Source organism: Dromiciops gliroides, chromosome 2 (assembly GCF_019393635.1).
Source record: "Dromiciops gliroides isolate mDroGli1 chromosome 2, mDroGli1.pri, whole genome shotgun sequence".
Classification (NCBI taxonomy): domain Eukaryota; kingdom Metazoa; phylum Chordata; class Mammalia; order Microbiotheria; family Microbiotheriidae; genus Dromiciops; species Dromiciops gliroides.
Genome location: NC_057862.1, coordinates 24,561,229 through 24,574,683, shown reverse-complemented (window position 1 = coordinate 24,574,683; position 13,455 = coordinate 24,561,229). Strand labels below are relative to the sequence as shown.

The following is a 13,455-nucleotide window of genomic DNA, read 5'->3' as shown; positions in this document are numbered from 1 at the left end:
TACCTGTTTTCCTGGTTTAGATTTTTAGATATCAATTCAGTGCTCAGTTGAGATGAGAGAGTAGAAATGAAGCCAACATAGGGAGGGAATGACAATGACAGACTGATAAAGTTCTAATTGAACAGTCAAGGTCTCCTGGGGTCTAAAAGGGAAGCATTTCATAAATGTATCTAGCTTAAATCCATACAGATTTGTAACTAATTAAAACTGACATAATTAATAGGTGTGAAAATTTCATGTGTAAACTCAGTAAGTGATGATAGAGTAAAAAAAAATTTTTTTAAGTCAGGATTAAAGACCCGCTTTAGGCAGTTTCTCAGGAAATAAATTGAAGTAGAAGGTTGAAGTAATTATCTAGATAATTTAGACAAAAATCTCCAGGTATTTCAAACTGAAACTCACCCTTCGCTTGGCTTTGTCTGTAGATAGCTGGATGATACTCTATCCTCCTTCAGGTTGAGGCCCATGAGGTATTTCAGCCATGAGGCAGTGCCTCCACGTGCTTCTCTGCGCTGTGTGATTATTCTTATGGAGAGAGGAGGAAGGGAGATGCCAAGGAAGAATTATTAGTAGCCCCTATGAAGCCAAGTGGAAGACGGAGAGGGTTGTCTAAAGAATCCAAACAAAAACAATTTGGGATTTCCTAGTTTTAGGGTCATTGGAAGGAGTATTAGAAAAATCCCATATCTGGAATTTTGAGAAGGTTCTGCTCAGGTGTTGGCCATTGTTCTTTCTCTCTGGTTTTTTATGGCCATTCATTTCATTGGCTCATGAATGGCTTTGTAAGTTTCCCATCATTCTGGCCACATCAGTTTGCCAGTGGTGCTTCTTATTTTACGTATTAGTGAGAGCCATAGCATAGAAGTAGAAGCGGCCTAAAGGGTAAAGGTCCCTAGACACTCCTGGACAGGGAGTCAAAAGCATTGTTACCATGAATGTTACATTGCCCAAAGCACACAACCTCTTTAGATCCCAGCTTCCTCCTCTTTAAAATGAAAGGGTTGCAATCAGTGGCCTCCAAGGGCCCTTCCAGCTATGGAATCATAAGCGTGATGATTGTCAAGAACACTAGAATGGGTGCTGGTTTGGGATGATCTCTGGGACAAGTCACATCATCTCTCTGGGTCTTGGTTTCCTTGTTTGTAACAAGGTGATCTTGAAGGTTCCTTCTAACTTTAACATTCTGTGATCCTGTGCAATAATACATTGTTGCCCTTTACATTACATTTGTTATTAATGCCTACACAAAGCAGAATTTCGATGAATAGGTTTTCCCATAACTGATCTGCTTTTCAAGTGCAGAATATCACAAAATGAAAATGTTAACATTGTAAATGTATTATGGTTCTCCTGAGTAAGAGATGTTATGTTATTTTTAGTAATCTTTCATTAATATTAAAGCCCTGTAAGATTTAAAATTTCTAACTGAACACTTTTTAAAAAAAAGCAAAATGGCAGGTCATACTGCGGCATTTAAATAATAAACTTTCTTTTGGCATTAGTAGTCAGTATCCATTATGGAATTCTCTGTCTAAGATTACTTCAAGGTATGAGGTCTGGAAGAAAATTATTGCACGTAGTCATTTCTTTTTCTCCCTCTAGATATTCGAATACCATTAATGTGGAAAGACTCTGATCATTTCAGTAATAAAGAAGGTATGTGTAAAAATTTTCATAGTTTAAATCAAATGTGGGATTATTGAAAGCCAGTCTCTTTCTACAATGAGATGCAGATATCATTTGATTAATTGAAAGAATTTTGCTGAATTATTTAACAGACCGATACCGTCTCTCAGTTGTAACTTCCCACCAATTAGGATTATGCATATCTAGTATATTTTTGGTTGGTGCTGGGAAAATGTGCAAAGCTATAGCTATGGTTAAAGTAAATAGAAAAGAAGTCGTGAGGGGAAGAAAGTTGATATTTATAATTGAACTGGCAGCTAGAAATACTTTTCTGCCTCTTTACTTATTTATAACTCATTCCAATATTTCAGAATATGTAGCACAGGGCAGGGAAAGAATCTGCTGCTAAGTCTCTGATTTTCAGCATTTCATGGCATCTTGGATGGTTTTTACAAATTCATGTACTTTCCAAGGTCACGGAGATTAACCCCAAATCATTTCCAGCTGTTATCCAAAATCGAATTCACCTTTGTTGTCAATGGGTTCAGAAAGCCCATGAAGGGAAAACAAAAAACCCTTTTTATCTAGTTAATTTTTTCTTCTATATTATATTAGCATATTTTTCTACTGATTGATATTTCTTTAATAACTGGATCACATTAAGCATGATTAATTTTGCATGAAATCTCTGAAATTTGGTTAGTTTTAGAACTCCCTTTAAGGAGTTATATGCACCTTTAGAAAGGAGCATGTGTCAAAGTTGACCATCTTTCCAATGATCACAGCAAAATCTCCCTTCTGATTTGCTACATCAAATCTCCTCTTTGTGTTTGGAAACCAGATAACTCAGCTTGTTGAAATTGTGTCCAAATCAGCATAAACAGGTCTGAAGTGAGAAGAGTCTAGGAAAGTGACTCTCCTGGGAATAAAATACACGAGAATTTTATTGGTTCATGTGCTTTGTAACATCAATCTCAGCAGCTTAGCGATCTCCTGTTTACTTGACTGATTTTCAGCCGTGTTCCAGTTAGATGAAGTCGTGGAATAGTTATGTTCCAGAAAGGTGAGACATTGCTATATGTTGGTGGAGTTGCTGGACAAATTCAACAAGAAAATGTGTGAAGTGCGATATAGGCAGTATCCAAATTAAATATTTCCTCCATGTTTAAAGTGTTCATCTCTTACACAGATGTTCCATTGGTCATAGGAGCATCTCTCCTGTTGATTTGTCATTGTTCTTCTCCTGTTGTCTTCCTCCTTTGATCCCTACTTTTTCCTTAACTTCAGAAGCCAGCCTGGCCCTGCTGAGAAGGAAGGATGTCAGTGTTGCTCCTCATCCTTACCTTCTACACTCCCAGCTAACCTCTTCTACTTCACCTTCTTCCTTTTTTCCATAGAGAACACACTCTGAAATGACTGCAAAGGACAGACTGGATCTTACCCAGAATTTCCAATGAGTCCTTGTCAAAGACTCAACATTAGTACTCCTCCAGTCTGTCACATAGAACATTGATTCTGTGGGGAAATATGCTTAAAGTTTCAAACATACAACCTTTAGCACACACCCTTTACATAAGTAGAGGACTGCCTGTATTATGTTTTTTAATGAAAATAAGAACTTTTGGGGATAATGCCTTTGATTACTACTTGCATTTTTAAATTGTTTATCATACTTAAAGGACAAGCTTATTATGTTTTAGCCTCATTTGTTAAAATATTGTTCTTTTTGTTTTGTTTTGTTTTTAAGGATCACAGCGCTATGCCATTTTTTGTTTGTTCAAGATGGGAGCAGAAATTTTTGACACCGACATGGTGATTGTCAATAAAACAATCACTGACATATGTTTTGAAAATCTAACTATATTGTGAGTATTGTTCATCTTCTTAGACTAAAGACAGGCTATAGCACATGACTTAAGAATTCAGGTTTTGGGGGCGGCTAGGTGGCACAGTGGATAAAGCACCAGCCCTGGATTCAGGAGGACCTGAGTTCAAATCCGGTCTCAGAAACTTGACACTTACTAGCTGCGTGACCCTGGGCAAGTCACTTAACCCCCATTGCCCCCCCCCACACACAAAAATAAAAAATTAATTAAGAATTCAGGTTTTGAATTATTTCGGAGGCAATAAGATATGTTATTTCAATTTCTTAAGTACTTTTCAGGTAGAACACATTCCAAGAAGCGAATTTGAAAATAACCTGGCTACTGAGATTTAATTTAAAATATTTGGTTTTTGAGGCAATTGGGGTTAAGTGACTTGCCCAGGGTCACACAGCTAGTACATGTTAAGTGTCTAAGGCTAGATTTGAACTCAGGTCCTCCTGAATCCAGGGCCAGTGCTCTATCCACTACGCCACCTAGCTGCCCCTAAAATATTTTTTAAATTTGAATGTAAAATCCTTTATGTGGAAGTAGTATATTCACAACAATGAGTATTTAAAGATTTATTGAATTGGATCAGCTTTTATAAAACTACTAAGGGTTCAGTTTCTAGATCTATTCCCATAATTAAATTGTAACTTTTTTAGAACTTCATAAAGATATTTGCTCTTAGGACAGGATCTCTTAACTTTATTGTGTCATGGACTCATTCAAGGGTGTGCTGGAGCCAGCTCAAACCAGCTTTTGTAAACCAATTGTTACATTTTCAGTGTGAACATTTATACTTTAGAAAGGGACGAATGCTACAAATCAAAACTTGATTTATGGTTTTGTTGCTTAGACATAGAAAAGTGATGGAGGAAAAAGGTAAATATGCAGATTAAACTTGTGTCACATACCTTTCCTGCCCCCCCCTTACCCTTCAGAGTTGGTTGTTAAACTTTTACCAGTACACCCCCTACATAGACCCAATCTGGTAAAGCTTAAGGAGCCCTTCTCAGAATATGTTTTAAAATGCATAAAATAAATTATACAGGATTTCAAAGGTATATCAAATAGGTCATTTGATATATGAAATGTCAAAATATAAAAATTTTTATGTCACCTTTTTAATAGTTTATATTAAGAATTCAGGTTAAGGAAAGACATTAAATGCACAGAGTTCCTGATGCAATTACCCCCAAAGAATTCAAGTTAAGGACCCCCAAATGGAGTCTCATTCGGTCTAAGGAAGGTGAATCTTGAATCCCAAACAAGGGGGCAATGAGACGATGAGAATGAGGATGGTGAAGATGATGAAGGTGATGAGGATGATTTAAGCTCTCCTTCACAGAGATCTTAAAATGAGATCTAGTGATTTTTCCTTATCTGTTGATACTTTTTTTTTTCTTTGACACTACAAAAGAACAAAAAGAACTCTGGGGATGCTCAGGGTTGTTTTACAGGTTTATTATGGTCTGAATGTAGAACCAGATAGAATTCCTTTGGTAGGCTTAAAAATCACTGTTGACTAGAAGAAGACTTTTCCAACCCCTTTTAGATCCTCTTGGCTCCCATCATTATATGATTGCTATTTATTCCTAGAGTCTTAGAAGACTGATAGCCAGTGTACCTTGTGCTAGTGTCCTGCTAGTTACCTCCTCTGTTCCCTGTGGAGCCATAGAGTGACAATTAGTTCACACTTCTCTAGAGTGATAGGCACCGTCTTGTTTGAGCCTCACCATAACCTGGGGAGGGAGGCTCTGTGGCCATTATTATCCCCATTTTATAGATTAGTATACTGACTGGGAGAGGTCAGTTTAAGGGAGTTTCCTATGATGACAGAAGATAGTCAGTAAAAGAGGCAGGATGGACATCCAGTTTTTTCCTGAGCTCCAGGCATTGCATGCGATTTTGCTGCATTTAAGATGACATTGGGCCAACTTGTCCCAACATGTGTGGTCCTAGGGTCAAGTGTTCTAATGGTAAGTTGTAGGGCATATGGCTTTTTAGTCCTCTTCCTTGTATTATATTTCAAAACACAGAAAGCCCACGTTATTGCCAGTCAGTAGCAAAAATGGGTGTAACCCAGTATCTGTGAATAACAAAGATATTACCTGGACAGATCAGGCCCTGAAAAATACTCTCCTCAAAATAGCCTGGAAGTTGAGGAGAAAGTATCTTCTTTCAGGTTACCTGAGATTATTTTCATCCCCATTAACAGATATTTCTTATCCCCTTTTAAGGCCAGAATCATCCTGAGGTTCATTTAGCCACTAAATTTTTTTATTTTTGCTCTGAAAACTCAGAATCTTTTATAGTAAAAGAAGCAAATTAAAAGTTATTTTGAAAAAAAAAAAGAAAGCATAATTTACAACTCAAAATTATCCTGGTAAATATTTTAAATTGTTTAAAAAATAAACCCTGACAAATGTTTAAAATGCTTTTTGAGAATGTGCTTTTTGTTATGATAATTGTTTCTTTTAATAAGAATTCAGTATTTATGAATCTCTGTTTTTCCTCTAAATATTGACATTTGTTAGTCATTACTAGGAATACTGTATGTTTAAAAGTTGCCAAATAATAAACTACAGAAATATCTGGAAGTTATTTCTTGGGTTTATCCAAACTATAGATTGTTCATTTAAATCTTAAAAGGCTAAAGCTGCATTTTTAAAGTCTCTAAGGCTTTTCATTTTTCCATCTGCAGGCAGCATCTGCTGCTGATGATCCACTTATTTAGGTCCTAAGTACATTTTCTTGTTGGTTATAAACACTCTACTTTTCTGTTGTAAAGGGAGTAGTGGCCTGAAAAGGGCTATCTGGAATAGGCCAAACTGGCCCCAGCATATTTCTGTGGTTTATGGTGTCATCTTCTAGTATGTCTCTACCTACCCTGTAAGCACCCCAAATTAAACCAAATAATGAATTGGAACCAGAGGCAGGCTGGGCTGGGGAGAATCTTGCCAACATTGCAGGCTTTAGGGGGAAAACCTACAAATGAGCCCTTGTGAGGGTGATATTGATACAAACTCTTTCAGCACAAGACAGTGTTTTGGAGCAATAAAGTCATTTCAGGAAATGAGGCGTTTAATGTAAATACATGAAAAGTATGTCCATGATAGAAACGACACAGAGAAATAATAATATGGGAGAAACAAATTACCCAGACAATTTACAATGTTGGGTTTTTTTAGCATTTCTTCTGTGCTAAGGTACTTCACTGTGTAAGCTATTCCTTGGTAACTCCCAAAATTTCAATAACTCATGTTATTAAGGTCCTAAATAATAAGGACTTTGAGAATCTGACTCATTAGCATATATTAACATAAGCCAATTTCAAGTGTTGGTTTAGAGTATCTGTTAAGAAAACATCAATGAGAAATTTCTTGGCTCTTATCAATCGTCTGTTACGCCATTTCTAGAGTTCCATTTTTTTTAACTGAGTGATGCATGTGTGTGTTTTTAGTAATGAAGCTGGGCCAGACTTTCAGGTAAAGGTGGAGGTCTATAGTTGTTGTGCTGACGAGTCATCTCTAGCAAATGCACGAAAAGCTCTTTCCAAGAGACTGAAAACGTCTTTCAGCAAAGCTTCTGGGAAAAAAAGCAATTGTATTTTCCAAGAAGACCTTGAAACTGGCTTTCATTTCAACCCAGCAAAATTGTAAGTAGTTTAATTAAATATAGCTGTTTCAATATATGAATATAAGTAAGCATTTATGTCGTAGTTTGGGTTTTGTTTTTGTTTTTTGTTTGCCTCTGTGTGGTAGTACACATTTGTATTTTAAATGGGGGGAAAAATCCAGATATAGAAAGGAAGCTACTATTGTCCCACTAATTAATCAGTGTACTCCCAGTGATAACTTCCTTTGAAGTCAGGAAGTCTAGAGGCTGCCTATTTTCATTGAAGAGGCCTTGGCTGGGGAATCTTAGTGTCTGCATTTCTCATAAGGGTTATCTGGGTGTTGAAGTGTTTACACGCTATTTGTCTTAATAGTTGGGGACCCTGCTGCTTCTAGTAGGCAGTGAGTACATTATGTTTCCTCCTTATTAGAGAAGGTATGCCATTAGCCAACTTAACAGGGTGTCACTCAAGACAATGTCCCTTTGTTGTTTCCATCAAGTCTTAATTCTCTGGCAAACCATTGACCAAACTTTTGAAGCGTTTAATGTCATTGGCACTTTGGCATGAGTTAATAGTTTCACTTTAAATTAAAGGCATTATAATAGGTCCTGGAATGATCAATCCTGAAAATGTCAAACGAGTCTCTCTCGCTGCAATGAAATGACTTGTCTCTTCGTGCCAGGTTTTATGTAGAGGGCACTTGGCTTATCCTAGAGTCAGCATGATGGAATGCAGTACGCTCAAACAAGAGCCCTTAGGAAGGATCCCTGAGCGTATGAACCTAGAAGACCCTATATTAATATTCTCTCTATTCTGCTGTATCGCTCAGGAACTTTGCAGGCCACTTTGGGCCATGGGTGTAATGGATCGAGTGCTAGGGTTGGGAAGACCTGGGTTCAAATCCCAGCTCACATACTTATTAGCTGGATATCCCTGGGAAAATCACCTCTCTCCGACACTGTCTCTTCATCTTTAAAACTAGGAGTTGAACTTGATGGCCTTTAAAGTCCCATTCAGCTCTTTTGAAAACTCTGGTACTCAGGGAAGTGGACTGACTCACCTTTCAGGCCAGTGTTAGCCCAGTTTCTCTGACTCCAAATTTAGGGTTCTTTCCACTCTACCACACTGCCTCTCTGTCATTGGCAAATATCTTCTGATTCTCAAAGTAAGTCTTTTTCATTTATTTATATATATATATATATATCAAAGGATGTTTTTAATTTGGAGGGCTTTAGTGAGTTTTTAAATCCTTGTGATGTTTAAATCTTTTTTTCTCAATCACATGTAAACACAATTTTAATTCTTTAAAAAAAAAAAATGTTTTGCCTTCCCCCTTCTTGAGAAGGCAAGCAATTTGATATAGAGCAAACATATGCAGTCATGCAAATCATTTCCATATTAGCCGTGTTACAAAAGAAAATGCAGACCAAAGAAAAATAAGAATAAAAAAAGTAAAAAATATCATGCTTCAATCTGCATTCCAGTACTCATCAGTTCTTTCTCTAGAGGTAGATAGCATTTTTCACTGAAAATAAGTCCTTTGGAATTGTCTTGGATTATTGTGTTACTGAGAGTGGCTGAGTCGTTCACAGCTGATCATCTTACAGTATTGGTGTTACTGTGTACAGTGTTCCCCTGCTTCTGCTCATTTCACTTCTCCGGGCATATCCCAAAGCATTGGGAGAAACGTCCTTGTCTAGATGTGTCCAAGCTCCCAGATGCCCATTCTAAAGGAGACAGTGAGGATGTGTGCATTATAGTAGGTTTGTCTAGGGGGGGAAACAAACAAGCACATGCTTTTATGTAGGTTTTTATAGATTTTTATACCACTAGGATCTATATGTCCAGTCAAATGATTCTTTACAAAGTTCATTGGTAAATCCATTCTAACTGCCCATTGAGTGAGTTCCTGTCACCTCAGCTTTTCTACTTTTTTATGTGAACCACTTCACTCGTTCATTAAATGGTCTTTAGGCTTAGAAATATTAATAACCTTTATTAATATAAACCAGCAATGCAAAATACAGGAAAAAATAAGGAGATCATTAAAAAAAATATGCCAATCCTTCTATTCTTGAAGTGTATTCTCAGAAGAGAAATTTTCATTTTCATTAAACTTCATAGGCTTTAAAGTTTGCCGGTGTTTTCAGATAGGATGATAGACTCATAGAAAGGGAGAGCTGGGAAGGACTTCAGGGATCATCTGATCCAACAGGCATTTTACAGATGAGGAAATTGTAGCCCAGAGAAGTGAGTAGACTCACCCAAGGGCACACATGGTTAGGTCATGGTGGAGCTGAGATTAGAGTAGTTATTGCCTCCCCATTGTTCTTTCTTTAAAAAAAAAAACACAAAACCTATTTATTTGTTTTGACATTCTTTTTAAATTTTGAGTTCCAAATTCTCTCTCCTTCATTGAGCCCACTGAGAAGGCAAACAATATGATATCAATTATACATGTCAAATCATGCAAAACATTTCCACATTAGTCATATTGCAAAAAGAAAAGCCAAAAAAAAGGCCAAGAAAATTATATTTCAACTTGTACTCAGAGTTCATCAGTTCTCTCTCTGGAGGTGGATAACATTTTTTCATCATTATTATTATTCCTTTGGAATTATCTTGGATTGTTGTACTGATTAGAGTTGATTGTCATTGCAATATTACTGTTACTGTAAACTCACTTCTCTTTGCATCAATTCATATAGGTCTTCATATGTATTTTTCTGAATCCCCACCCCTTGTTATGTCTTATAGCACAATGATGTTCCATCAGAATCATATGCCACGGGCAGCTAAGTGGCACAGTAGATAAAGCACTGGCCCTGGATTCAGGAGGACCTGAGTTCAAATCCAGCCTCAGACACTTGACATTTACTAGCTGTATGACCCTGGGCAAGTCACTTAACCCTCATTGCCAAAAGAAGAATCATATGCCACAACTTGTTTAGCTATTCCCCAACTGATCATTTCCTCAGTTGTTCTCAAAATTGTTGGGACAATTCACAACTTCACCAACAAAGCTGTTAGAAATATTTTTTTACATATAGGCTCTTTTCCTTTTAACTTTTGAGTATAGACCTAGTACTGGTATTGATGGATCAAAACATATGCCCTTTGGACATAGTTTCAGATTGTTCTCCAGAATGGTTGGACTAATTTACTATTCCATCAACAATTCATTACTGTACCTGTTTTCCCTCATCCCCTCCAGCATTTGTTATTTCTGATAGGTGTGAGGTGGTACCTCAGTTGTTTTAATTTGCCTTTTTCTAATCACTAGTGAGTTAGAGCATTTTTCATATGACTATAGAGAGCTTCGATTTCTTTGAAAACTGCCTATTCATATCCATTGACCATTTCTCAATTGAGGAATAGTTCTTATTTTTATAAATTTGACTCAGTTCCCTATATTTTTAAGAAATGAGGCCCTTGATCATAAAAAAGGGGAAAGGGCCCACATGTAAAAAATATTTATAGCTGCTCTTTTTGTGGTGGCAAGGAATTGGAAATTGAGGGGTTGCCCATCAACTGGGGAATGGCTGAACAAGTTTATGGTATGTGAATGTAATGGAATTCTATTGTGCTGTAAGAAACAATGAGCAGGAGGAGTTCAGAGAAACCTGGAAGGACTTGCATAAACTGATGAGTGAGACGAGCAGAACCAGAATAACACTGTACACAGTATCATCAACATTGAGTGTTGATCTACTGTGATGGACTAGATTCTTCTCACCAATGCAATGGTACAGGAGAATTCCAGGGGACTAATGATGGAAGAGGATCTCCAAATCCAGAAAAAAAAAGAACTGTGGAGTAGAGATGCTGATTGAACTATACTATTTCTTCTGGTTTTGGTGCTGTTGTTTCTCTATTTTGAGGTTTTTCCTCATTGCTCTGATTCTTCTCTTATAACATGACTAATGCAGAAATAAGTTTAATGTTATTATATATATATATATATATATATATATATATATATATATATATATATATATATATATATATATATATATATATCCATATCCTATATCAGATTACCTGCTGTGTGGGGGAGGGGGGGAGGGAGGGAGAAAAATCTGAAATTGGAAAGTTTGTATAAACAAATGTTGAACCATCTTTACATGTAACTGGAAAAAAATAAAATAACTTTTATCAGAAAAAAAAATAAATGAGGCCCTTATCAAGAGACACTTGCTGTAAAATTTTGATATTACTTCATTCTCTATGGTACCTTTTAGCAAGATTGTTTCCTTCCTCATCTCTTAATTAGGTTTCTTTTTACTTTTGCTTTGTCTGAGGTCACAATTGCTACCCCCACCTATTTTCCTTCAGCTGAAGCACAGTAGATTTTGCTTCAGCCCTTTATTTTAACTCTGTGTGTGTGTATGTTTCAGGTTTATTTCTTATAAATAGTATATCACTGTATTCTGATGCCTGCCGCCCACTACCCATTCACCCCTCCATTATAAAAGCTCTTCCTTGCAGGCCTCTTTCATGTAAGAAGTTTCCCCTTCTACCTCTCCCTTTACATTTTTCCTGTTGCGTCTCTTTCTCACCCCTATTTTTGTGCGTGTGTGGGGGTCATCCCAATATAATTGACTCACATTCATGCCTTCTGTCTATGGAGACTCTTTAATAACTTAAGTCCCTAATAATGAAGTTGTTACATGTGCCATCTTCCCATAAAGAAAATTGTTGAATCCCTTATTACTCTTTCATGTTTACCTCAAGTCTTCTGTTTGAATGTCAGATTTTCTTTTCAGCTCTGGTCTTTTCATCAGGAATGCTTGGAAGTCTTCAATGTCATGAAATATTGCTAAATGTTAACAGTTAAATTCATGTTTGTTAAATTTCAGCAGTTCAACCTTATTGAATCCCTTATGATTTCTTTTATTGTTTACCTTCATATGCTTCTCTTGAGTCTTGTATTTGAAAATCAATTTTTCTGTTTAGCTATGCTATTTTCATCAGGAATGTGAAAGTTTTCTATTTCCTTAAATGTGTATTTTTTTCCCCTGGAGGGATTATATAGTTTTATATATTTTTTATATATTATATTATATAAACTATATAGATTATATAGTTTTGCTGGGTTTTGGTTGTAATCTTAGCTCCTTTTCCTTCTAGAATATCACATTCCAAGCTCTCTGCTTCTTTAAAGTGCAAGCTGCTAAATCTTGTATGATTCTGACTGTAGCTCCATGACCGTTGAATTGTTTCTTTCTGGATTCCTGCAATATTTTCTCCTTGACCTGAGCACTCTAGAATTTGGCTATAATATTCCCAGGAGTTTGTATTGTGGAATCTCTTTTAGGAGGCGGTCAGTAGATTCTTCCAGTTTCTATTTTACTCTTTGGATCTAAGATATCAGGGCAGTTTTCCTTGATATAATTTCTTGAAAATATGATGTCTAGGCTCTTTTTTTGATCATGGCTTTGAGGTAGTCCAATAATTCTTAAATCATCTCTCCTTTAGATCTTTTCCAGGTCAGTTTTTAAAATGTGATATTTCATATTTTCTTTCATCTTATTCTTTTCACTTCATTTTATTGTTTCTTGATGTCTTATGAAGTCATGCTGCTATTTTCAGAGAGAGTTTGGGGCTCTACAAGTTTTTGGTGCTTCCAAGGAGATAGTATACTGAGAGAGGTGTGGTCACTGCTTTCCTGTTCTGTGCTCTGGTCTTTACCTGGGAGGGGCCCCTGTTCCCCTACAGCCACAGGTTCCTCTTGGCCCTGGAGCTGTGACTAAGTCCCCTGCTCTAGTGCAGCCATAAGTACAAGTGTTCCTTCTGGCCTTTGGAATGGCAACTTAGGCCCCTGCTCCCTTGTGACTGACCAGAACTGTGACCCAAAACTGCAGATGAACAATAGAGTTGCCAGTCAGTGCCAGCTATAATCCTTTTCTGACCTGTTTTCCAGCCCACTTGCTGCGTGGGCTGAGAGATCTGCCAATGCTGCTACTGTGCTCTGGGCTTGCAACCACCAGGTCACAAACCTCTCCTGCCAACTTCTCTTAGGTAGGCTGGACAAACATCTCACTCCAACTTCTTATTAGCTCTGTTGTTCCAACATTTTATTTTAGGAGATATTTTTAAATTGTTTGGAGGGGAAGGTTAGGAGAGTTCAGCAGAGTTGCTACCTGGATCCCACCATCTTGTTCCCCAGTGTTCTTTCAAAACTTTGTGAACATAACCCAAGGCAGGACTGTTTACAATACTGAGCCCAGGGTTAGAAATGGAGGGTCCGTGTCTTATTTCATATACATTTTGTGTCAAGAGATGACCAAATAAGAGAATCAATATTTTGTTACAGAGCCTGGTGTGATATACTTTTGAGAG

At 37.0% G+C, this 13,455-nt stretch overlaps 1 protein-coding gene across 1 annotated transcript in view; it reads left to right on the top strand.

Moving 5' to 3' along the window:
- Positions 1–13,455, top strand: part of RTKN2 (rhotekin 2) — an 88,877-nt gene that overhangs the window by 34,058 nt on the left and 41,364 nt on the right. The window contains 3 exon segments of the mRNA XM_043983979.1: positions 1,603–1,656; positions 3,374–3,491; positions 6,958–7,152. Of these exon segments, the coding sequence (XP_043839914.1) occupies positions 1,603–1,656; positions 3,374–3,491; positions 6,958–7,152 (367 nt within the window).